General features: G+C 30.5%; 3 protein-coding genes across 5 annotated transcripts; 2 read left to right on the top strand and 1 right to left on the bottom strand.

The window, feature by feature from the left end:
- Positions 1-2,911: 2,911 nt before the first annotated feature.
- Positions 2,912-5,933, bottom strand: LOC108452663 (uncharacterized). The gene is made up of 7 exons (XM_017750498.2): positions 5,511-5,933; positions 5,298-5,408; positions 4,304-4,372; positions 4,031-4,162; positions 3,642-3,719; positions 3,430-3,552; positions 2,912-3,351 (listed from the first exon to the last, which is right to left on the bottom strand). Exons 1-7 carry the CDS (start codon positions 5,721-5,723, stop codon positions 3,172-3,174), a joined length of 906 nt encoding a protein of 301 aa, XP_017605987.1. The 5' UTR covers positions 5,724-5,933; the 3' UTR covers positions 2,912-3,171.
- Positions 5,934-7,525: 1,592 nt separating this feature from the next.
- Positions 7,526-11,671, top strand: LOC108474084 (uncharacterized). Of its 2 annotated transcripts, none has more exons than XM_017776023.2 (5): positions 7,526-8,430; positions 8,601-8,653; positions 9,650-9,813; positions 9,884-10,035; positions 10,125-11,671. In XM_017776023.2, exons 1-5 carry the CDS (start codon positions 7,650-7,652, stop codon positions 10,550-10,552), a joined length of 1,578 nt encoding a protein of 525 aa, XP_017631512.1. In that variant the 5' UTR covers positions 7,526-7,649; the 3' UTR covers positions 10,553-11,671. The 2 variants fall into 2 exon arrangements, with proteins under 2 accessions (XP_017631512.1, XP_052886303.1); XM_053030343.1 differs by having other exon boundaries at positions 9,893-10,035; positions 10,125-10,866.
- Positions 11,672-19,287: 7,616 nt separating this feature from the next.
- LOC108468964 (protein NDL1) lies at positions 19,288-23,537 on the top strand. 2 transcript variants are annotated; one of them, XM_017769838.2, is made up of 11 exons: positions 19,288-19,609; positions 20,893-20,992; positions 21,075-21,172; positions 21,303-21,391; positions 21,544-21,604; positions 21,687-21,773; positions 21,858-21,935; positions 22,042-22,098; positions 22,191-22,246; positions 22,341-22,476; positions 22,957-23,537. In XM_017769838.2, exons 1-11 carry the CDS (start codon positions 19,550-19,552, stop codon positions 23,176-23,178), a joined length of 1,044 nt encoding a protein of 347 aa, XP_017625327.1. In that variant the 5' UTR covers positions 19,288-19,549; the 3' UTR covers positions 23,179-23,537. The 2 variants fall into 2 exon arrangements, with proteins under 2 accessions (XP_017625327.1, XP_017625334.1); XM_017769845.2 differs by lacking the exon at positions 19,288-19,609 and adding an exon at positions 20,316-20,801.
- Positions 23,538-24,305: the final 768 nt, after the last annotated feature.

Raw genomic sequence — 24,305 nt, 5'->3', positions numbered from 1 at the left:
CCAAAATTCGTGTCCTTCTTCAACACCATGTAATTCCCTTACCTACTACCCAAATCGATCCCATTCATGTCTACCATATCCAAGCAACATTTTTTATTTTATACACATCTCGATTGGATCAAAAATTTATTAAAACATCAATTTAAAAAAAGATATCAAAGCAATCAATCTAAAAATCTATATGAATCAATTAAACTGATAAACTGATAATCTGATCAATTTAACTACAATCTTATTCGTTTCTTTACAATGTATTCATATATACATGTTTAATATAGTTTTGTTTGATTGGCCTACATTCTAGATGAGAAAAATATATGCTATAAAAATAGAGATTGTAAAAAGTTTAAAACACCCGATAAACATAGAGATCACAAAAAGTTCAAAATACCTTTGAGCCCTAAAACAAAACCCGCTTCTAAGCTACCTAGTGTTTAAATATATGGAATACTTGTCCCATTAACCCAATATTTTACGACACTCTTCCTCGCTCCTTATAAAACTATTACCTAATGATAAATTTAACTTTTAATGTTCATTTATTTTGTCATTTTAATTCTAATTATTTTTTTTTGGGGAGATATTTTAACACTCAACCTTTAAATTTTAGTTAAATTATTTTTTGTTGAATGAAAAAGCTTATTGAACTATTAAAATTTTAATGTCATTAATGTAATAATTAGCATAGGAATCCGTATGTACTTTATAAAAAATCCATTAAAAATATTTTATTTTTAAAATTATCTATACTAACAATAAAGTGCATAGATTATCATGCAAGGTGCCACATTTGCCGTTAAAATTTTAATAATTCATTCAACTTTACCATCCAGTAAAATCAATTAAAACTAAAATAATAAAAATATAAGCACATTAAAAACTATATCCATCATTATATCACTAAATTTTGAATCAATATCTAACAACTCCAAAATAATAATCATCATGAGGAAAAGTTCAAAGCCAACAAATTAAAGACAAACTCCATAAATCTTTGACCTTTTGTCTAGAAATCAAAATCCATAATGTCTTTAGTGCCCTAATTTAGTCAAAGCATCAAAATGTTGACAATAAAATAAAAATGCTTCAATGTTTTTGCATATTTTTGTGGTGCCAAAAATAACATTTCTTTTTTAAATCTTTGAGATTTTTCCTTTGATATTATCATGCATATTCATCAATTTGACAGTATTTTAATTTTGAGTAAATTAATTTAATACAATCTCAGCCTGCATATTCCCTTAATTTTTATTGCTAAATCTCTTCAAGATTTCATATCAAAATCTTAAATCACAGTAATTAGATTCTTAACCCTAATTTTATATTCTAGTTTCCTAACAGCTTTGCATATTTAGATTTATTTTTGATATACTTTTTAAAAAAAATTGGTTTTTGACTTCTATTTCTTCCTAATTAACAATAATCTCGATATTTTGTTAATTTTATATTGTGATCTCTAACATGGCTTAAATTGTAAACATGTAGATAAAATTATAAATATATGTGTACTTATCACATGAATAGATGGGATCTAGTGTACTAAAAAGAGAAATAAATTCTTAAATTTTATTGACATTATCTATTCTTTTTAACACGTTATATCCGAGTTATTCATATGATAAATATACATATATTCAAAATTTAATCTAAATATTTTAAATATGTTTGACATTAAATTCAAACTACTAGACTATTGGAATGACATGATATGCTTTGAGGATTGGTTACGAAAATTTTGGGAGTAAGTTAAAATATAGATGAGAATTTGAGGATGTTTAGTGGCCTTCATGTTCATAATCCAATCATACAATTTTGATGACTTTGCATTATATTAATAACTTTTGGGGTCAATTGAGCTTCATGCAATGTGAAATGGTTTTTGTTAAAATATTTTAATTGACATTAAATTTTGGATTTATCCTAAATATTCTTACCGTTATAAAAGAATATTTCGTTAAGTTTATTAATCCAACCATTATTACTTACGTGTTAATTGTTCAAAAAAAATGTTCTAAATTGTTTTTTACAAAAATTAAAATATTTTATGAGGATATAAATAAATAAATTTATATTATATATTATACTAGAAGGTCAAGAGGGTTGCTTAGAAAAACAAAATGGTCCAAAAGAGCGAGTAATATTGAAACGAAGTCGTTTTGCACTTATTTAAAATTTCAAAAGAAAAGAATAAACAAATAATACCCCATATTATGGGCTTTTATCCAATTTTCCAATTGGGCTTCGTTATGAAATTGGCTCATAATTATATTATATTTTTTCGTGGTCACCCAAGTTTTAGAGTTCTTTCATTTTAGTTAATGAAAATAAAATTTTTACAATTTGACCACTCAACAATCTTTGTAATTTAAGGTTGCTTTCATTTTAGTGACAAGGATTAATAGTAAATTTTGACCGATTTCCATTTACGCATATAGATGTAGTAATGTAATGCATGCTCGGTCACTTGCTGAATCCATTTATAATATGGGGTTAAAAGAGAAAGTATCGTGAAGATCCAGAAATTTCTGTAGTAAAAATTAGATTATATTTGTTTTATTTAAAAAATTAGTAAATTAAACTGTATATAACTGACAAAATAACTAGATTGAAACATGTGGCATAACAAGTGTATCTCATATTGATGTACAATGATAAATTTTTAACAATAGATATTAATGAAATTTTTAACAGAATGACAAATTTGTTCTTTAATCAAATATGCAAAGATTAATTTACCCTTTTTTGAGTGAAAAGGGCAAACTAAAATGACTCATAGTATAAAGACCTTCATGATAATCGGGGGTTAAGGTAAGTAACCGGGCTAAGAGTGAACAAAGAACCTATGAATTCCGTGGTGGTGGTGTCCATCAGTTAACGGCAACGTAACCAAGTTGATCGAAGCACAAAAGAGTTCCAACAGATTGTGTATTTATAATCAGCAAAAAAATAAGTTTTGCTACTTGGTGACACTAGTTAAACATAGAGTTCTAATGGATGAAATGAAATCGTCAAAACTTCCCAAAATACAGGGAAAGACACTCGTAAACCTTCCTCGACCTCGACTTTCTACGTAATCAAATTCTTCCGAACATATTAATGCAATGGAAGAAAACACGAAAACAGAACATGTTAACAACTCGTGTTCCTTGAACTCACGATTTCGGTGGTGTCTTAAAGTTCTGTCTTACCGGACTTTGATTGAGCAGCTTTAAATCCTTTCCACCATTTTTGTACCCTAAAAGACACCTTAGTTGCATGTCTCTTCAATGTTTCACCTGCATCTTTTACACCTTTGATGATGTTCTGTTTCCAATCGGATTGTTTACTTTCTTTGTCTCTCAACACTTTTCCCTGCAGAAAAAAAAAAAAGAACCGAAATAAGAATCACATTGAAACTTCAAACCCGTTTCGGGGTTTTTCGATAAGTACCAAATTCGATGGAAATTGGTCCTCGTCTTCATCTTCATCATCGTCAGCATCTTCACCGAAATTCTTCATGTTCATTAGCTCCTCCCTTGAATACATTTGCATGTTGGGTGCTCCTGGCATACCCTGAATAGTAATAAAGATAAACGATTAAAATGAGATCAAATATTAACATAGTATGAACAGCATGCTACTTAGCCATGAATCTTTCGTACCTCCATGGATCGTAACATCTTTTCCATTTCAGCCTCTTTAGTTGGTTTTGGTACAAAAGGTTCTCCCGGAGTCCTATCCTGCACAAATCATCAACAACAAAGCAGCTTCATCAGTTTAGCTTGTCATCCAACATTATAACAACGAGCTCGTTTAAATAACCATCATGATGTACGAGAAGTCGGGCTGCTTCATTCAAAGCATATTACCAAGAAAGCAAACAAATGAAAGGACGCAGTAGACAGAAAGAATTAGATTCATACGACCCAAATTAGACAAATGGACTAAAGCGACAATCCTATTCTTTTCGTACTAAACCGAAAGAACAGAAGGAAGTAAATAAAATCAATCCAAGGATTACAGATATGGAATCATGAAAGCATTGGGATACCTTTGGTAATGGGGGAGGCTTGGTTTTGCATGCCTTAGTTAAGTCTTTACATAGATAATTTTTCAATGACTCAACATCGGGTTTCGACGTGTATATATATTCAGCAACATCAGTATCAGAATACCCCATAACCTGAAAAGAAGCATAAGCAGCCATGCTTAACAACAGTCTCGTAACACAAATGTTAAACGAAAAACCAACAAGTTCACGATCCAAAGCTAAAACATTTTATTACAAAAGAACAATTCATTTTATGTTAATTAATAATCTAACCTCTTGACAAGTTCTCTCAATTGTCTTACACTCTGTATTGCAAATCCCTTCAGCATCTTGTTCCACTAGCTGCAAATAGATGAAAATTTCATGAGTTAGCATAATAAGATTAATGGTCAAAAATATCAGTCTGCGGTAGAAGTACCATGGAGGCACTTGCATTAAGAGTTAGATTACATTCTAACCCCTCTATGCAAAAAATGGGCAAATGAATCCTACCATTAGAAATTGGTCTCTATATGTCAAAACGAAGTACACATGGCACACCACGTGTAATTTTCTAATTATTCTGTTAGCCAAACCAATTTTTAGCAATAAAAATGATGTAATTTTTAACATAAAGGACTAGTTTGCTATTTGATCTAATGTACAAAGATTAATCTGCCCTTTTTTAGTAAAAAGACAAAATGCAATTTGACTTCTAGTACAGAGGCCTCTAAGATACTTTTACCGCCAGTCAGCTATACTGAAGCTCGGCTCCATTCAAAGAAGTCTGTAAAGTATTATCCGTCAGTCAGCTGACCCTCACTCATCCAAATTTATCCCTACAGGTTTTGACTCTCAACTTTACCATAACCCACCCACCATGAACATAGAGGGATTTGAAACTATAAGGTTATAAGGCATTGATAGATAAGGACGGTATTTCGCAGACTTCTATCGATAGAATCAGCAATCCTCAACAAGTCACTATACTTATAATCATTTAACAGATTTTCCATCAAAATTTGCCATCAATACATCCATGTAATCATAAGCAAATTCATTATGCACCCAATAAGCATACCTAATAATAACTAAAATTTTAACAAATATGAACCCTAGGATTAATTGAAATGATACACCTATTTTCCATTAATGGGAATAAATATCTAAATCAATATGCATTTGATAATAAATTAAGTGCATTTGGATTCAAATTTTTAATTACATATCCTATCAAACAAAGCACAAAAACTTATAAAAAATCAAGAACAATTATAATTCAATTTACCTCTAATTTATCCCCTTGTTCAACTATATCAATCTTCAAAATCCAATCAGCTTCTTCTTTCTTCAAATTGCAAACATTCTCCGCAATCTCAATGATTTGATATTCTGAGATCTAAAACCCCACCAAACCCCCAAAAAAAAAGAAAATCAAAACAGAATTCCATGAAAGTAAAATTTAAAGAAAAACCAAAGAAAACCCAGATAATAAAAATACCTTCTTGGGAGAGATCTGGGTTTGTTTCGATTGAACTTGTTGAACCAACTGTGATGCTATCTTCTCACAAACTTGACATTTAATATGAGGAACGTCTTCTTTTCGAGGAATCGCCACTGGTTTCTTGGCATAAACAGAGACAGGCAATGATATTGTTAATAAAAAGAAGAAAATTGGGATTAAAAGAACTGAATTTTGCTCGGTTTTTCCCATTGCTCTGTCTCTTTAGATTGTAATAATAATAACGAAATAATCCTTGGAAGAGTTCTTATAAAAAGATCTCTTTTTTATGGAAAATGATCGAAGAAGACTCGAAGTCCACTTCAAAGTGTTTAAAAAAATAATAATAAGGGTAAATTCTCTTCGTTGGTCACCTAACGTTTAAAATACTTTCATTTTGGTTACCTAAAATAAAATCCTTACAACTTCATCACTTAACTTTTAGTGCACTTTCATTTTAACCCCCAACCATTAAATCTATAATGAAAATTAACTTGTACAAGCAACATCGTGTTCACACTTCTATTTTGGTCATTCAACTCCTAATTCATTTTGGTCACTAAAAAAAAGGACTAAAATGAAGTCATCCTAATAGTTGGGTGGCCAATTAGGTAATTTAATCTAACAATAATTGATAATAATATTATATGATAAAAGAACTGATACGTGTTTCGATGAATTTGATTGGTTGAATTGAGGGTTTAAAGGATGGGGTCCACTTTTTTGGACCAATAGAATTTGAGAAAACACGTAGTCTCTTTTTTTTTTTTTGTGTTTTAATTAATGGAAAACTTGGCTGACTTATATTTTTCTGGTTTACCAAAGCCGTACTTATTACGTTGAGTGTTTTTTTCTTTCAAAATAATTATTTTAGGTTGAGATTATTTATTTTGAGTTGAAGTTATTTAAATTTTTTTATTTTCATATTATTTTGAGTTATTTATTTAAATTATTTCATGTTTGAATTATTTAAGGTTTGTATAGTTTTAGATTATGATCATTTTGAGTTTAGGTTATTGAATTTATTGATATACTGTACAATAGAAGAGATAAAAAGAACAGAAAGAAGAGCATGAGGTAATGTTAAGGAAGCCGGTTCACCAAAAAAGACAAAGTTGGAAATGGACAAGAGGACAAGCTCGTATTGGAGTAGGCAATGGCTTGAGGGGTGATTAGGGGAGAAAATGTTTCAATCTTTTCTCTATGCAATAAGAGGGTATTTACAGTGGACGAGAAATGCAGATGTAGTGGTCCCAAATAATACGAGGTTGGTATTTTCTAGTGGAACCCAATCATCGCTAGAGGCATGTTCACGCTTACAGAAGTGTTTGCACCTAAAAAGTAGGTGTCTGATGAGGTAACCTGTTGAGTGGGTGGCCTTATCATTAGAGTGGACGAACAAGGCCATCCTTGAGGAGTAAGCAATACGAGTTCTTAACTAAGAGCACGTGGAGGGTTAGGTGGAGAGAACAGGCGTTCTAGCTTGAAAAGATGTCCGATTAAGGGAGACCTAATGACAAGGAGTAGAAGTTGATTATTATAGCTCGTTGTGTTGACACGTGTCCAAGTATTGGGGGTATAACAAACCTTTTTTATGATTAAATTGTATCAAGTTGGATTTATATTCAGATTAGTCAAATTAAATTTTGCATACACAAAAGATTTTGGCTGTAAAAGTACTATCGAGACCCTTGTACTAAGAGAGTAATTGCATTTTGCCCATTTTACTAAAAAAAGTGAGTAAATTAATATTTTTTTACTAAAAAAACGAATTGCTTCTTTTATTAAAAATTCAACCATTTTTATTGTTAAAAATTTATCCTTTTAAGTTAGATTACGAACCAATGGCTCAACTAGTTCAACCACCAACTAGATTATGAAAAGCTTGATATTAACTCACTTATTTTTGCTTACGTGGCAGATTTATGAAAGAACTGTATGAACCGGAGACAATGAAACTGGATGTTATCTGAAAGCCCAAACCGAAACCCCGGTCCGGTCCGGTCCCCTCTAAAACCCTAAATTGACATTCTCTTCACTAAAAGCTTTTAGTACAATTAGGGTTTAGCTCTTGAAACCTTTAATCACAACATCGTAACCTCTAAATTCCACAATTTTTAGTTATTTTTAGCTGATGCCATGGCTTTACCTATGAAAGCTTCAACGAATTCCCCAAAACCAAATTTTCTAATTGGTGAAAACTACCATCTTTCTCTAAAACAATCCATGGAAGACCTTTTAGCTGAAACCCGCAAAAAAACCCCAAATTTCTCTGGTTTCATTGCTAAATACCACAGTTTAATGCAAGCAAAAGTCGACCCACCACTGGAATCAATCTGGGTATACACTGCTTTGTCGTTTCGAAGCCGTAATTTCGAAAAAGGAGATCCTTTGAATCGATTATCAACCATAAATGATCTCTTTCAGCTAGTTTCTTCTTGTTCAAGTCCCTGCAATTCTTCCAAAAGCATAGCATTGCTTGCACCAATTGTTTTCGAGGTTTATAAATTAGTTGTGGAAGTACTAGGAAAGGACTCAAGGAAAGTGAATAAAAGGATTAAGTCTCTTGTTGAAGTGATCATTGGGTATATAAGCATGTGTTGTTGTAAGGGTTTTAGTGAGGGAAGTGAAAACATTGATATGGATTTGGTGATTCCAGTTGAGGATTTAGTTTCTATTTGGATAGATAGAAATGTAAATTTACAATCTTTTTTGCCATTAGTGAGTAATGAGATTTGTGGAATGATTAATGAAAGAGGGTCTAATGTGAAATACTTGGCTGGTGTGGTTATGGTGGAAGCATTTTTGTTGAAACTTTGCTTGGATTCGAGGATTGGGATTGAAGGGATTGTGTTAGAAAAAGAGTTAAAAAGTTGGGCTGTCGCTTCAATTTCCAGCTTTCACAACTTTTATTTCTTTGGTTAGTGCTGTACATTATTTATTTGTGCCATGTTTGTTCAACGTTGACTAAATCATAAGCTTATATATATAGTTTAGTATATATATGTATGTATGTATGTATGTTTGTATATTTTCTCTTGAGCAATATTTGCTATACTTACTATCTAATTATCACTTTATGCCGATCAGAAATGCTTATGAGGATGTTGTTGCAGCCAGCTTTGCCAGTGACTGCCTTGGTGGTTAGTTTGCAGCGTTTGATTATTTTAAATTCGTTATATCTCTTCCTCCTGTTTTACTATGTTTTTTGTGCTTTACGTCAAACTGCTCGTTGATGATGCTTATGGGAGTTGAGTTCGTATGGGTTGTAAATGGCGTGGTTCTATAGTAAATTGTGTGTTTGTCTGTCCATACAAATGTCTAAACTATTGAAATTCTTATGCTGCATTATTGGTTCTGCCACTTTGGATCGTGGTTTCCAGTTATTCTCTTTCGGTTTTTCATGTTTTGGTGGACATACACAGGATCCCAGTCTTTTCGTGATTTCTAAGCATTGGTCACTTCCATGTTGAAGTGAATAGCAATTTTCCTTTTTATAGGCAAGATAGTAAACAGGGGGGCGTTACAAGGGAGCAAAGGGAATGAAGTATTAGTGGCTCAATAATTGAGCTCAGTCCAAGTCTTCATACTCGTTTTCCTCTTTGTAGCTCCTGTGCAAGATGTGCTTTAACTTGTATCTGGCTTCTATTCTATTATAAACAGTTGATTCCTTCAATGATGTTTTATTATGTCATGCTTAGAGTATTAAGGGTAGAAGTACTATGAAGGCCCTTGTACTATGAGCCAAATTGCATTTTGCCTCATTTACTCAGAAAATGGCAAGTTAGTCAAATTGGTCTTTTTGTTAAAAAATTCATCCATTTTTACTGTTAAAATTTGTTCCTTGTATGTCAGCTCGAGATACACGTGGCATACTATATGTAACTGTCTGACTATTCTGTCAGTGATGCTTGTTTTTAACAATACAATTTAATAGAAAGGATTAGTTTGCTCTTTAATTTAATGTACTGGGACTAATTTACTCTTTTTTTTAGTAAAGAGGGCAAAATGCAATCTGATTCTTAGTACAAGGGCCTCCATGGTCCATTTGCCAATATTAAGCTTTTCGTAGGTCAAATGCTAAATTAGCATTGATTTATTGATGGTTATTTGAACTGAAGAGACGCTCCGTGGTGCAGGGACCCGAAGATGGAAATCTGCTGAAAAATATTCTGTATGATGCTGTTATTTTGGTAGAGTACACTTTCCTCAAGTCTGAGACAGTTCACCTATCAAATGAGCACTTAAAAAGTATTGCCATGACAAGATTGGTTGTCACACTTGAGGCCATCGAGTTATTCAGGTATGAATAGATGTTATATAATTCATAAACTAAAGTTGGTTTTGTATTCATCTTCGATCCACTTTGTCAGAAAAAACAGGGATCAAAAAAGAGCTACTTGTTATACAAGTGCCTTTGCCAATTCCCATTTTCATTCTCAAATAACCAAATGGATCTCGACCCTGATCAGCTCGGATGAGAAAGCCGGAGGAATAAGTGGATCCTCACCTAAAGCTCTTATAAGTAAGTAACCACTCGATAGTCCTTTCTTAGTATATCAAGTAGCTGTCTGTATCTTTTAAGTTTTATGTTACTAAACTGCCATTGTGCAGAGCGGCTATTGCAGCTTGAGAAACAAGGGATAAAGCTATTCAGCGATAGCATATTGAAATACCATGCGAAATTACTTGTCGGCAATTCCAAGGAAATTGATGAGCAATCGGTAACAAAGGTAGAGGAGAAGAAACTCGAGGATGATGAACCTTTGTTTTCCCTTGATGACAGAGAAGATGAAAAAAATGAAGCTATGACGGCAGCATATGTGGCTGCCGCCCGATCGATGAGGCTGATAAATGATAAATCGAGGGAAAAAAGAAAAGGAAGTGAGGATGAAGAAAAGGAAAAGATCAAGTATTTTAAGTATGATCTTTCAAGCAAATCTAAAGCAGCTAAAGAGAAGGTCTCGGTTTCAGGCTCGGACTCGGGTGCCTCTGATGATGATATGAGCAGTGACAGTGAAGTTGATAACCCTCTCGTGTAGGATGATGGGTCTCATGCGAATGCCGAGATGAACGGCGACGACAAAAAGGAAATTAATTTGATCATAGTTTATTGAAAGGAACATAAATCTAAAGAGCAGATCATATTTAAAGCACTAAGCTTGGATTACTGTTGCTGTTAGGAAAAAAAATTTGGCTTGCAAAATAGTTTTCTAAAGTATGGTTTTTTAATAGATATTAATTCATTGCACTGATGGTCGAATCGTCATTTGAAGCTCGTTAGTAATAGTTTTTTTTAAAAAAAAACTTAGCACATGAATAAAAACTTTTGAATAGCTTATTAACTTAAATAAAATTTTCATATAGTTTATTGATCATATTATAATTTTTATTTTTTATTTTTTAATGATTAGTTAAAGTCACTAACAGTATTAAAACATTTCATTGAGATTTTATTTTTAGTTTAAATTATGAGGTTGAGTAGAATTCATTTATAGACTGATGTGGGATTTTTTTTTTTTTTTTGATATAAAAGGGTGAATCTACAAAAGATCAAAGCATCACCATTCTGTGTAGACTAACACCATGGAGATCATGATGAAGTCGAAGTATCCCATTCGGAGTCTGTAAAACTGCGTGCATTACCTAGTGGTTTCGAAAATGCGAGTGTTGCCTTCTCTATAAACATGGAGAACTTTGACCCACCAATCTCAACCAACCACCCTCTTGATGGCCTTCATGAGTGCACTGTCTGTCCATTTCAACAACTTGGCTCGCTCCTGACTACCATGCTTGTTTGAGTCCCTCACAAGCTCCCAACAGGTACTTAGCAAAATCCATGACCCAAGTACCAACCATTAATAACACCCCCTTCTCGCTCCATTGGTATTGATCCTGAGCCATCCTGCTTCCGGTCGTTTCCAGCAAATCAAGGCCTCCTCATTGTCCAGGCGCATTGCTTGTGATAAATTCTGGATTATTAATGATACTTTATGAGTGTTGATTGAGTATTATTGTCAATATAGAAGGACGTGGGTTCGAGTGAGCTGAAGCACATTATCCTCCTCTTGATAGGTTGGGAGGAACTATGAGTATTTTTAAATATTGTGTAAAAAATAGCATATATAATCAAAATCTATAATTAAATTATTAAACGAAAATACTTTGCGAGGGTCCAACATCAGCCCGAACATTACCAACATTTCATATTATACCTCTACCAACCTCATCCTAAACGTTGGTAATCCCCTTCTACAATGAACAATAATGAGATTGACTTCAATTCTTTTCTTAATAATAACTTAATGAAAAACACTTCTTTTAATAATAAACACAATGAGTAATCTTCAGTTAAAACTAAAAAAATCGACTAAATCAACTTAATTGATTAAGACAGTTTAGATAGTTTTTTTGTTATGAGTTTAATTTTTTAATTATTTCTATTAATTATAAATTTTAAAATTTCAAATCGATTCGGAAAAAATCTATTATTCCTTAAAATAAATTGAATAGTAATGTAATGTGTAGTATATATATCAGGTGTGGATTTAAGCATCAATAAATAAGTAAATAAAATTGTCAAAATTAATGAAGAAAATGGTAATGTAATGTGGGCATTTACTCATGGTAATTGATGGAATTGCCAAATAATTTTATATTTGACCCATAAATGGTAATTCCCTTCCCTAAGCCACCCATGTGAAAAATAAAATAAGGACGACTTTGCTGTCTGCTTGACCTTTCCAGTTGGCGTTTTCCAATAAGTCAAATTTGAAATACTTCCTTTTGTTTTTGAGAAAATATATTTTAAATAAATAAATATAATTTCCATAAATTTATATTAGATTGTAACGATTCGAATTTTACCGTTACCGAAAAAGTATATTTTCGGGTCTCCGTTTCTGAAAAGCGGATTAAGTAAATATTTATTAAAAATATTTACGAAGTAAAATGAGTGGTTAATTAGAGTTTAATTAAGTGAATTTAATTTAATTAAGAGTAATTAAGAAAAAGACTAAATTAAATAAGGGATAAAAATTGAATTATAGATTAAAAGAAAATAAAAAGCACTAAAAGGGCAATTATACAAAAGTATAAATTGAGGCGGTTTATATAATAAAGATATTTTATATTTTATGTTTATCATGAAGAAAATCTAAGATTTTTTTTATGTTTAGTATATTATTATATTATTATATAATAAAAATATTTTATGTTTTAATTATATTATATTATATTATATTATATAAACTAAAGAAGCAAATGAAAGGAAATAGAAACAGAATGAAACGAAATAGAGAGCAGGGAGAAAAAGAAAGAAAGAAAGGAGAAAAGAAAATTTAAGGTTTGAAGTTTTAAGCTTTAATAGGTAAGTCAATCAAGTCCTTTTACTTAATTTTGATGTTTTAGAAGTTTTAGAACAAAGTTTTGATGAAATTAAGTTGATATTTTAAAAGTTATTAGATTTCTAGATATTGTCCATGTTAAATAAAATGATGAATTAAGGGCTAAATTGATAGAAATTCAAGTTAGAAATGATATAAGGATTGAATTGTAAAGTGATTCATAAGTTTTATGCTTTAAGGACTAAATTGTAAGAATTTCAAATTTATGGTTTTATGATGAAAAATAGATAATTATGTCTAAGTCTGGTTAAAAAATGAGTAGAAATAAAGTATGAATTAAGATAGAAAAGTAAGTGAATTTAGTTAGGATTAAATTGAAATTAAAGTAAATCAATATTTTGTATTAAGACTATTTTGGACAGCAGCAGTAGTCTAATTTTGAAAAATCACCAAAAATTGTAGAAATTGAATTAGAGGATGAATAAAATATGGAATTAAAGCTTATTGAGTCTAGTTTCTTATAGAAGAAACGGTATAAGCAAGTGAGTTGTAAATTATGAGATATAATGAATTTTGTGAGATAAGGTCAGAATGAATTCGGGTTTCCCTGTTCTGACTTTGGAAAATCACAAAAAATTGAAGAGAAATAATTAGAGGTTTAAATTTATATGTTTATAATTCCTAATGAGTCTATTTTCAGGAGAAATCAACGGGAATATTATCCGAGTTCTGTACTGTGAGATAATTAATTTTTAGTGAAGAAAGGACGAAACTGTCAGACAGCAGAATAGGGGTGAATTTAAAGAATAAACTGTACTTAATGGCTAAACCAAAAATTCTGGAAATTTTATTGTAAGAAGATTTGTGAGTCTAGTTTCAGGAAAAATTAGCGGATCTTAATTTAGAATTCTGTAACTCAAGATATGAATTAGTAATGTATTAATGATTATGAATTGTATTAATTTCGTAGTCAATGTGGTACCGGAAATCTCAGCTAAGAAAGGACAAGACAAAGTCAACTGGAGTTAGCTCAAAAATTTCGGTTTATATTTCTATAATCCAAACTTAGTCATTATTTATTATATTTATATACATATGGCAAATGTTAGTGATTGAATTATGATGTTTTACAATTGAAATAGATTGATTTTAGTATCGATGAATTTATTGAATTTATATTGATTGCAATTATTTTGATTGAAATTATATTGATTGAATTATATAATATATATGACTTATGTAGAAATTTGAATATTGAATGAATGTTATATTGAAAAATATATTGATTGGAAATATGAGGAAATTGATATGAATATATGAGATTGTGATATTTGAATATTTGGTATTGAAAAGTGAATTGAATTGTATTGAATTATGAATTAATGTGCATAATTGAAATATATTTGTTGAATTGAATGAAATTGTATGAATTGTGAAAATGGGTAAATATGTATAATTATCGGAATGAGATATTGATGAAAGAACTATTAAATTGAGAAAGTGAATGAAATACCCTATTAACTAGTCGGGCTGAGTCGGATATAATTGGCATGCCATAGGATCTGGAAGTGTACGGAATTTGCCGGCTTTATCGATCAGGCACTTTATGTGTCGTATTTCAGGCACCTCGTGTGTCGTATCAGGCACCTCGTGTGTCGTATCAGGCACCTCATGTGTCGTTTTAGGCACTTTATGGTCGTATACTGATCAGGTACTATGTACCGTTTTAGGCACAATGTGTCGTACTGGTGTGTTTGGGTTGGAATCCGTGTATCTGTCAAAGTCCGGGTTTATTAATAGGGGTAAATAAATGAAAGATAAATCGAATAAATTTGATTGATCAAGCTATTGAAATGAAACGAGAAATTGAATTGAGAATTTAAAATTTAGATATGAAATTGAAAATATGAACCAAAGGTTCATGAAATGATTGAAGTTCGAATTGATGATATATGATGACACTTGATGAATTGAAATGTGATTTGAGATATATGAATCGTATGTATATACTGAAAGCTATCAGGGATAGTAAGTTGATATGATATAAATGAAATTGACAGTTATTGAAATGAATTAAAATGGAATATGATTGATAAGTGTATAGTTGAATATAGTTTAATGATATTGAATTGTGAGTAAATTAAGGAAAGCTATACCGAGTAGTAAGTGAAAGAATGGAGTAAATAATAATGGATTTAGTTAAGAATTGAACAATTATGTTATTGTGTTTATTATATGATTTGTATAAAATTTATATGGTAAGTAGTTGAAATTTATCTATGAATAAATAATTGAATAATTGTAATTGTTATTATGATCTTAAGTATTTGTTATATTATTAATTGTTCGGATTATAGAAATACCACTAAGTATACCATACTCATTGCACGGTTTGTTTCGTGCTCGAGTTAAGTAAAGATAGTACGTTGAATCGGTATCCCGGGCGATCCCGAATTCATTAAGGTAAAGTATGTTGAGTATTGATAATGGCATGTACCGGGATGTTTAATGAGAGTCATTTAGGTTGTAAAAGTATTGATGAAATAAGTAAATTATGGTTGGCAGCGGTATATAATATGAAATTTGAAATTTACTAAAATTAGTAGTGATTCTAAATTAGTTCGAATTGAATTCTTGTTCATATTGGATCATAAAGGCCCATTAAAGGGACTACATCTTAAAACTAGGATGTGTGTGAATATTTATTTTAATTAATGACCGAATTGGACTATCTTGTTGGTAATGTCTCGTAACCTTATACGGTGACGGTATAGGATTAGGGATGTTACATAGATTATGGCATAAATTATAAAAATTGATATGAAAATAAAAAAATGATTAAAATAGTAAAGTTGAGAGCATAAAGGTCATAATGATTTGGGTTTAAATTTTATAATTCTTATTATATATATTTTAGGTTTATCAAAATATAAAAAACATAAATATCCTTACAATATAATAAATTTTAATAATTTCACAATTGAATAGGCTATATCAATTCTGTCAAAAGCTTTATATTCCCACATTATTTTGTATGATTATTTTGTATATAAATGGTAATATGAAACACTTATTTTTTATTATGTAACTTAATTAAAAAGTAAACAACATAAATGTTTAATTTTTTTAAAAAGGAAAAAAAATTAAAGATTAGGCATATAGTAAATTTTGATTTGAAAAATATATAAAAAAGAAGAACTTAAATTTGGACCAATTTGTGACAATTTTTTTAATTTTTATAAATCAACATTTTATATTAATGGTTATAAAAAATTTGATGAAATATTATTTAAAACAACAAAAGTGGTGGACCCCAAATTTCATTAATAAAATTATGATGAACAAAATCTTTTGTAGACATTTGTAATTTGTTTTTTTCAGAACTGGCAATTATTATGTTGGTTCTTTATTTATATTATTTATTCAAAAAGTGTTATCGTTAATTAAATAAAAATATAAACAAATTTAAAATATTATCACATATTTGTATAATTAAACGGGTTAGTACGCACTAGACCTGATCATGGTTAAATCAGGTTGTCGTTATAAAATTCTAGGCTCGGATATGATTTGAAAAATAGGCTTAAAATTTTTTTCAAATCCAGTTCAGATAAAAAATGCTAAATTCAAGTTAGGCTTGGCTCACTCGTATTAATTTTTATATAAAAATATTAAAAAAATCTTTTATACTTAAATAACATTATGATAGTTGCAACTTAACAAACAAATGCTTCTAAAATAATAGCAAAAGTAATAGTAAAACAAGAGTTATCCAATATCCAAACAACATTAACAAAATAGTAGCAAAACAACATCAAAATGACAGCAAACAGTGGAAAAAATTATTTAGGCAAATTTGACCCAGACCAAAAAAATCTTACTAAAGCTCGATCTGTTTGGAAAACAGGTATTTTTTATTTGTCCAAACCCTTTTTTGAGCTTATATTTTTGCCTAAACCCACCCAATTTTCGAGTGAGTCTTCGAGTCTAGGTAAGTGGCCCAACCTATGAACAAAATTCTAGTATACATGCACCCATGGTAGAAGCATACTTACATCACATACTCACATTACTCCTCCAAAAGTTCAAACTTGGATGAGTTCTACTTGTGAACAACTATTACCCACCAAGTCAATCAAGGGTGTTGAATTTTTCTAATGAATATAAGTAAAATATATGTGATATATTATCTACGTATTTATCTACATCCTCTTTATAAAAACTCCATTTGTTTGTCAATATTTTGTTTGTTATAGAGAGACGATTGTTATAAACCTATAATAGTATACTCTTATAATGAGAAAATTATTGTAAACCTAACATATAATTCATTTTGGAGAATTTCCATAAAATAAAATAAAAAGTGAAATTATGTTCCAAAAAAAAAAAAAATGAGAATCAAATCAATAAAATTAAACGATGTTCCAAATTTATAGTAAAATATTTAATTAGGAAACTTAATATAATTTTTTAGGGAAGCGAAATTGAATTATAAATTTTGAGATATCAAAATATAATTTTATAATTTAGGAATTTATAATTTCACTATTTTTGAAAGAGCTAAAATAATTTTATTTCTATTTTGGGGCCCAAATTGTAATTTTATCATATATAAAATTATAAATTTAATATTTTATGAGGGGTTGAAATCTCAATTTTTATTTTTTTGGGGCAATGCCCTTTCCTACCACTAAAATTCACTCTGAGAACGTTATCTAGATACATTCTAATTATCAGTTTTGGACCACGCTCTATAACAGTTAATTCAAGTGATAATTTCTCAAATGTATATTTTATTATACTTATAATTGTATTTAAAAGTGTATTTGTAGCTACCAACAATCTCTCGATTTAGTGACAATAATATTTGAATTGTGTCATAGAAAAAATTATAACTTTTAAAAACCTTATAATTTCAAATACAAAATAATTGTACAAAATGTGTAATTATAATTACAGTAAATAATAATTAAATTATGGATCTAATTATCATTGATAAAGACACATTAATTTAAATAAATCAATTTTGAGTTAGATGAACGGCAAAGCAAAATAAAAATAAAAAAAAGAAACTGTAACTTCTAAGGCCAATTTATGTATATGAAAATAAAAAATTAAAAATTAAAAATGGACCCACCGAAAAAAAGCATCCAATGACAGAGGTACATATTTCAAATACGGCGCCAATATCTCTTTTATCACATGTGAAAATACTATGGACCCACTAAAAAAGCAACCAATGAAACATGTACACGTATCTGCAGCGCCAATCGTTTCATTTCAGTTAAAAAACAAATGATAATCATTAACCCCATTTTTTCTCTAAATATCCCCCCCAAAAAAGAATGGTTAAATTTTGGTTTTGGTCCTTTTGTTATTATTAACATTGAGATTTAATTTATGTATTTCAATTTGACATAATTTTATCTCTTTGCATTTCTAATATTGTCATTTAGTCTAAATAGTTACCACTATTAATTATTTGGGTTAAATTACTGAACTTTTCTTACAAATACTCGTTTTAATATAGAAATTTGGTTAAATTGTTGTTGATATAAGTGCTAAAAAGAGAGGAAACAGTAAAGAGAAGGTGGTGGTGCAAGGAAGATCGGTTCACCTAAATAGCCGAAGAAATGAGGTAAGTGAAGAGGATAAGATAGCAAAGAAGGTTGAGTGCTAGGGAGTGCTTAAGGTTGTTGAAAGGCTAAAGGATCGATCCCTCGTTCATCGCTTTATAGGGTGTTTATAGGGAATGTCTTGTGCTCAATGAGGCCACATTATCGACAAATTCGAGATATGATAATTGTCCAATTAGCTAGGAGGCAAGACCACTGTACATGGGTGGTCCTCATGCATGGTATTGTTTTAACATTCCATTAACTGAAGTAGTATAAAATTGTTATGCTCAGTGGTTCCCTCATTAAATATGAGTGTATTCCCGCTAAAAACAAATGCCTGGGTAGCTGGTCACTAGTAGAGGACAGTCTAAGCACTTAGATGGAGAATATGCCAAGTGTTGTAGGCCAAGAGGTAAGTGGAGAGCGAGTGTCTTTTAGGTGTCTTCTCGTAGTGTCACATGTCGCACCGAATAAGGGTATAGCAATTATGCTTCCAATTATTACACTTTTCGAATTTTTAAAATCTAGTCAATCTACTTTTATTTTCATGAATTTAGTACAATCGATTAACTGTTTGAAATTAAAATACCGAGATTAACCGTTTCAAATTAAAATATAGAGATTAAATCTTAAATTTAAGTATAAATAAAAGACCAAAACATAAATTAACACATAGAAAATACCGAAAGCTAATCACCAACAAACGAATCCATGTTTAGTTATATAGAACCTTTCGTTTTGTTGAAACGGTGTCGTTTGTTAGTTGCTGTTGCGGTTGATATAAACTTAACCAAGGGTTAAGATTTTAACCAGAAGTAAGGTTAAAAGAAGTAAATCCGTTTGGTTCAGTTAAAGCGTCGGTGGAGCTTTCATCAATGGCTATAAAAAATAATTCAAAAGAAGAAGAAGAAGAATCGCTTGATTTATAAGCCATTAAATCGAAGCAATAAGGCTTTATATTACTCTTGAGAAAAAGGAAAGAAAAGAAAAAAAAAGCTGTTATTGTTTGAAGAAAAAGAAGTTTTTTTCTTTTGTTCTTTCTTTGTTTGAACATAACAGAGGAAGAGCCACAGCCATGGTTGAATCAAACGATTCCATTCCTCTTGATGCTGAAAAGATCTATCTCGGTGGAAAGGTTCTTACCCTTCTTCTTTTTTTTTTTTACCCATTTCCCATTTTGCATTGTTGAATTTTTTTGGGGTTTTTAAAAGATTTTTTGAAATATTGAAAATGGTGGAATTTTGGGTTGAATTGAATTTCATTAGGTAATATTGAGAATTTAACGAAATGGGTTTTTACTAGATCTATGTTTTCCTTATTTGGTCATCTTTTTTTTTTTTTAATTACATATTTTCATTTGTTGAATTGGGTTTTAAGGGAAAAGGAGTAAAGATTCCATTCCCCTCCCTTCCCCCATTTTTTCTTCAAATGGGAGGTAATTTTGGGTTAATTTGAACTTGATTTGAAAATTTCCACAATACCAAGGATTTAACAAAATGGGGTTTCACTAAATTTTCATTATTTGGTCAAATTTGTTTGTATTTTACACATTGGGTAAGCTGGGGCAGTTTCCATTTCTGCTCTTGTTATATATATATAGAGCAATCATTTTTTTTTGGTTTCTTCACAAATCACAACCTTCTTTGTCTTTTTTACATTTGTTATGGTAATGGGGTTATCCTCTTTTGTATCAAAATTCTTGTTTTCTTAACTTTAGTAATTCATTTGCAGTTTTATGTATAAATTTTTACTTTACTTTTTTTTTAATTGGTTAAAGATTCTTTCCTTCTTAGTTGCTTATGATGACAAAATAGGTTGGATAATGGATTCTTTTAACTATTGATTCATATGGGATTATTCAACTTGTGTTATGCAGTTCATTTGAAGATACCTTTTTCATTGTTTCACTATATATATATTAAAATTGCCTAGCTGTAAATTTACTTTTTTTTCCTTACATCAACCTAATGTCAATGTCTTCTTTTAATATTTGAGAGATTCCAGCATCCCATGCTTTCCTTTTAGACTATCATCTCCTTTTTTGAAGAATTGCAATGATTAATATCAAGAACCACTCATTTGATTCATCTGTCTTTTCTTTCTTTTTAAAAATTCTTTTACAAAGTTATGTTTAAGTTGTATTTTGATGAAAGGGATGAGAGTGCACATGGGATGTGCTTTTTTGATGAATAATTTTTATTTTTAGATATAATTGAAGTGTTTCTTTTCTTTTTCTTCCTTTTTTTTAGGGTCACATGAAACTAATGATTTGTCTTATATAACTGAAACCTCAAAAAAATAAACTACCGACTTAGAAAAACATTATGGTACTCAAAAGTTTCGAATACATCTATTCTATTATTGATTGGAATTCTTAACTCTATCTCTTATGTGGATTTATATTCAATCTTACATCAGGAACATCATGTACGCACGCGCTGTGGTTCTGTGTCTGTTATAGTTTATGGGGATCAAGACAAGCCTGCACTAATTACATATCCGGATTTGGCGTTGAATTGTAAGTATAATTCTGCTTGGTCGGTGTTTATCTCCAATTCTGCTGTCTAACAATTGCATTGTATGGTTCGTATATTTTTCAGATATGTCTTGTTTCCAAGGATTGTTCTTTTGTCCAGAAGCGGCCTCTTTGCTGCTGCACAACTTCTGCATTTATCATATTAGTCCTCCCGGACATGAGGTCTGTAAATTTGTTGTCATATTCATATTTGCCTTTTACACACTATTATATCTCCTTGCAACGAAATCAATTATTGGATTTCATTATTCACATAGTCTCCTTTCTGGCACTTTCACAAGAGTTCTTGCAGTTGGGAGCTGCTCAAATTTGTCCAAGCACTTCTTCGTATTCTGCCGATGACTTGGCCGATCAGATTCTCGAGGTTCTCAACTTTTTCAGGTAATCTTTTTTTTGGTTTTCTAAATACGACCCTTTTTTTTTACTCGATGCTGCCATCTCACTTATGGTAGTATCTTAGTAGAGAGCTATCAGATTTGGTTGGTGTTAATGTTTTAGTCGAAAAGGGGTTTAATACTTGAGAATCTGTTCAGGCTAGGTGCAGTGATGTGCATGGGAGTAACGGCGGGTGCTTACATTCTTACTCTATTTGCTGTAGGTTTCTGTATGAATTCTTTTGAGTATTATATTTAAATCTTTTGATGAGGGTTCATTGACAAAGATTTTTGCATTGCAGATAAAATACAGAGAACGTGTTCTTGGTTTGATACTTGTATCCCCGCTTTGCAAAGCACCTTCTTGGACTGAATGGTTTTATAACAAGGTTCGTCACTAACATTGTCGGTTATAATTAACATCCTTTGTTATACGTTTATATCGTATTAACTAAAATGATTATAATCTCTAGGTGATGTCAAACTTGTTATATTTTTACGGAATGTGTGGACTGCTTAAAGAAATTTTGCTTCAACGATACTTTAGTAAGGTATCCAAACTTTCCTTCCTAGTAGACTATCGTTTTAAGTTTCTTTTTTGTTATATTCTAACTTCTCAAGTACACTGAATGACGAGATTTCTGTAAATTGTAACAGGAAGTTCGTGGTAATGCAGAAGTTCCTGAATCAGATATTGTTCAAGCATGCCGAAGAGTAAGTGCTTTTGCATTTCTTTTTCATTTTGCTTTTGATTCCTTTTTTTTCTTTGGATTCACTCTATTTCTACGGCATGTTTGTTTTCTCAGTTACTGGATGAGAGATACGGGTCAAACGTGATGCGATTTCTTCAAGCCATTAATAGGTACGATACAAAATAACATGACTTCTTTCCTATTGTCACTTTTTGCATGTTATTCGGCTTTATTACATGAAAACTTTGTATCTCCGATTTGCAGAAGACCTGATCTTACCAGTGGGTTGAAAAGACTAAGATGCCGTACCTTAATATTCGTTGGGGATAGCTCACCTTTTCATTCCGAGGCCCTCTATATGACATCCAAGTTGGATAGAAGATTTAGTGCCTTAGTCGAGGTAAGTACAAACTATGTATTGTAGTGTTTTAGTTCGTTACTACATTGTCGAATGATGCAAAATGGTTTTAGTATCAAAAAATTCCGTTAGAGATAGGGATTTGGTGGTAAAAGTACTATGAAGGCCCCTGTACTCGGAGTTGTATAGCATTTTGCCCTATCTACTCAAAATATGAGTAAATTAGTCCTTGTAGATTAGATCAAAGAGCAAATTGGTCCTTTTGTTAAAAAATTCATTCATTTTTACTATTAAAAATTGGTCCTTATACGTCAACATAAGGTACACATGGCATGTTACGTGTCATTGTCTAGTTATTTTGTCAGCCGCACCAGTTTTTATTAATACAAATAGATGAAATGCTCTTTGATCTAATATAGGGACAAAATGCAATTTAACTACTACAAGGACTTCAATGGTACTTTTACCAGGATTTGGCCTTTCGGGATTTCAGGGCATAATAATGCAAATGCTTACTTGCAGGTCCAGGCTTGTGGATCAATGGTGACTGAAGAACAGCCACATGCGATGCTAATACCGATGGAATACTTCTTCATGCGGTACGGTTTGTATAGGCCTTGTCCTTTAAGTGACAGCCCAAGGAGCCCGTTAAGTCCGTCTTGCATCTCACCGGAGCTACTCTCACCAGAAAGCATGGGTTTGAAGCTAAAACCGATAAAAACCCGAGTTTCACTCGAAGTTTGACAAGTTGGGGGACTAAAAAAAACGATGGAAAAATTCCTTTTGTTGTTAAGATTTTACTTTTTTTTTTTTTTTTTTCGGTTCATTTTTGTCTTTTGGAAAAAGGAAAATCATGTGTAAGGATAGAAGAAACACAGTTTGGGTAAGTGGGAGGTGGTGGAGAGGAGGATGTAGATAAAGAAGCAAGAATATAGGGATTATTATTGTTATTATTAAAATTATTATATAATAATGGGTAAAAAACATGGAATCATTCTTTTGTAGTCAGTCATAAAGAGGAGTCAATTGAACTTTGTATGTAAATTCTAAGGAGATTTCGGATTTTTATTTATGATGAATGATGAGCAACCAATAATTATATATATATATATATATATATATATATTTTGATTGTTTGCCATATTTTACTCTATTTCTTGTTCATTTTGGTATATGAAATTTTTATAGTATTGGATCAAAAATCTAACTTAAATTTATTTTAAACTTTAAATTATTTTAATTACAAGATTATATCGATTAGGTTTGTTTATTACTAAAATTATCAATTTAATTATTTAATCAATGTCAAATCATTTTAAAATGAATATCGTTTGGTTTTTGAAAATATTTTTATTTTCATTTGTAGAAAATAATTTTATTTTTCAAAATTGAAAAACACATTTGATAAATAAATTTAATATTTGAATAACTATAGGAAAAAAAGAGAATATTTTTATATTTATATGACTTTAAAATAGTGTCAATTCATTTAAAGTTACAAACTATTATTTTCATCATTTTCAGTTCTACAAAGTATTTTTAGTGAAAATGATGAAAACATTTTTATTGTTTTCTAATTTTTATATATTTTTATTTTTAAAATCATTTTAAATTTTCCAACCAAATACATTCTTGTCAACAATTTTCATTTTCCAAGAAAAGCGAATGTGATCTATGTTTTTGAAACCAAATGAAACGTTAGTTGATGTTTACAAAAGCTTTATCGTTCATTCTTTTTTCTTCTTTCTAATTTTTTTTATTTTTTTACTTTTAAAAGTTATACAAAAACATTATTTTTAAAAAATTGTTTTAGATTTAGCTACATAAGATTTGACGTGTTATTTAATTGTTTTAATAATGAAAGGACCTAA

This window comes from Gossypium arboreum, chromosome 7 (genome assembly GCF_025698485.1).
Source record: "Gossypium arboreum isolate Shixiya-1 chromosome 7, ASM2569848v2, whole genome shotgun sequence".
Classification (NCBI taxonomy): domain Eukaryota; kingdom Viridiplantae; phylum Streptophyta; class Magnoliopsida; order Malvales; family Malvaceae; genus Gossypium; species Gossypium arboreum.
Note: the sequence above shows the minus strand (reverse complement) of the source record. Positions and strands in the feature narration are given on the sequence as shown.

Excerpts from the sequence above, each read along its gene's own strand:
- LOC108474084 (XM_017776023.2), top strand. The coding sequence starts at position 7,650 with ATGGCTTTACCTATGAAAGCTTCAACGAATTCCCCAAAACCAAATTTT. Across the intron at positions 8,431-8,600 it reads TCACAACTTTTATTTCTTTG|AAATGCTTATGAGGATGTTG; the intron begins GTTAGTGCTGTA and ends TATGCCGATCAG. Across the intron at positions 9,814-9,883 it reads GAGGCCATCGAGTTATTCAG|AAAAAACAGGGATCAAAAAA; the intron begins GTATGAATAGAT and ends CCACTTTGTCAG.
- LOC108468964 (XM_017769838.2), top strand. The coding sequence starts at position 19,550 with ATGGTTGAATCAAACGATTCCATTCCTCTTGATGCTGAAAAGATCTAT. Across the intron at positions 21,392-21,543 it reads GAGGTTCTCAACTTTTTCAG|GCTAGGTGCAGTGATGTGCA; the intron begins GTAATCTTTTTT and ends GAATCTGTTCAG. Across the intron at positions 21,936-22,041 it reads TTCAACGATACTTTAGTAAG|GAAGTTCGTGGTAATGCAGA; the intron begins GTATCCAAACTT and ends AAATTGTAACAG.
- LOC108452663 (XM_017750498.2), bottom strand. The coding sequence starts at position 5,723 with ATGGGAAAAACCGAGCAAAATTCAGTTCTTTTAATCCCAATTTTCTTC. Across the intron at positions 3,720-4,030 it reads AGCCTCCCCCATTACCAAAG|GATAGGACTCCGGGAGAACC; the intron begins GTATCCCAATGC and ends TGATTTGTGCAG. Across the intron at positions 3,553-3,641 it reads AGATGTTACGATCCATGGAG|GGTATGCCAGGAGCACCCAA; the intron begins GTACGAAAGATT and ends ATTACTATTCAG.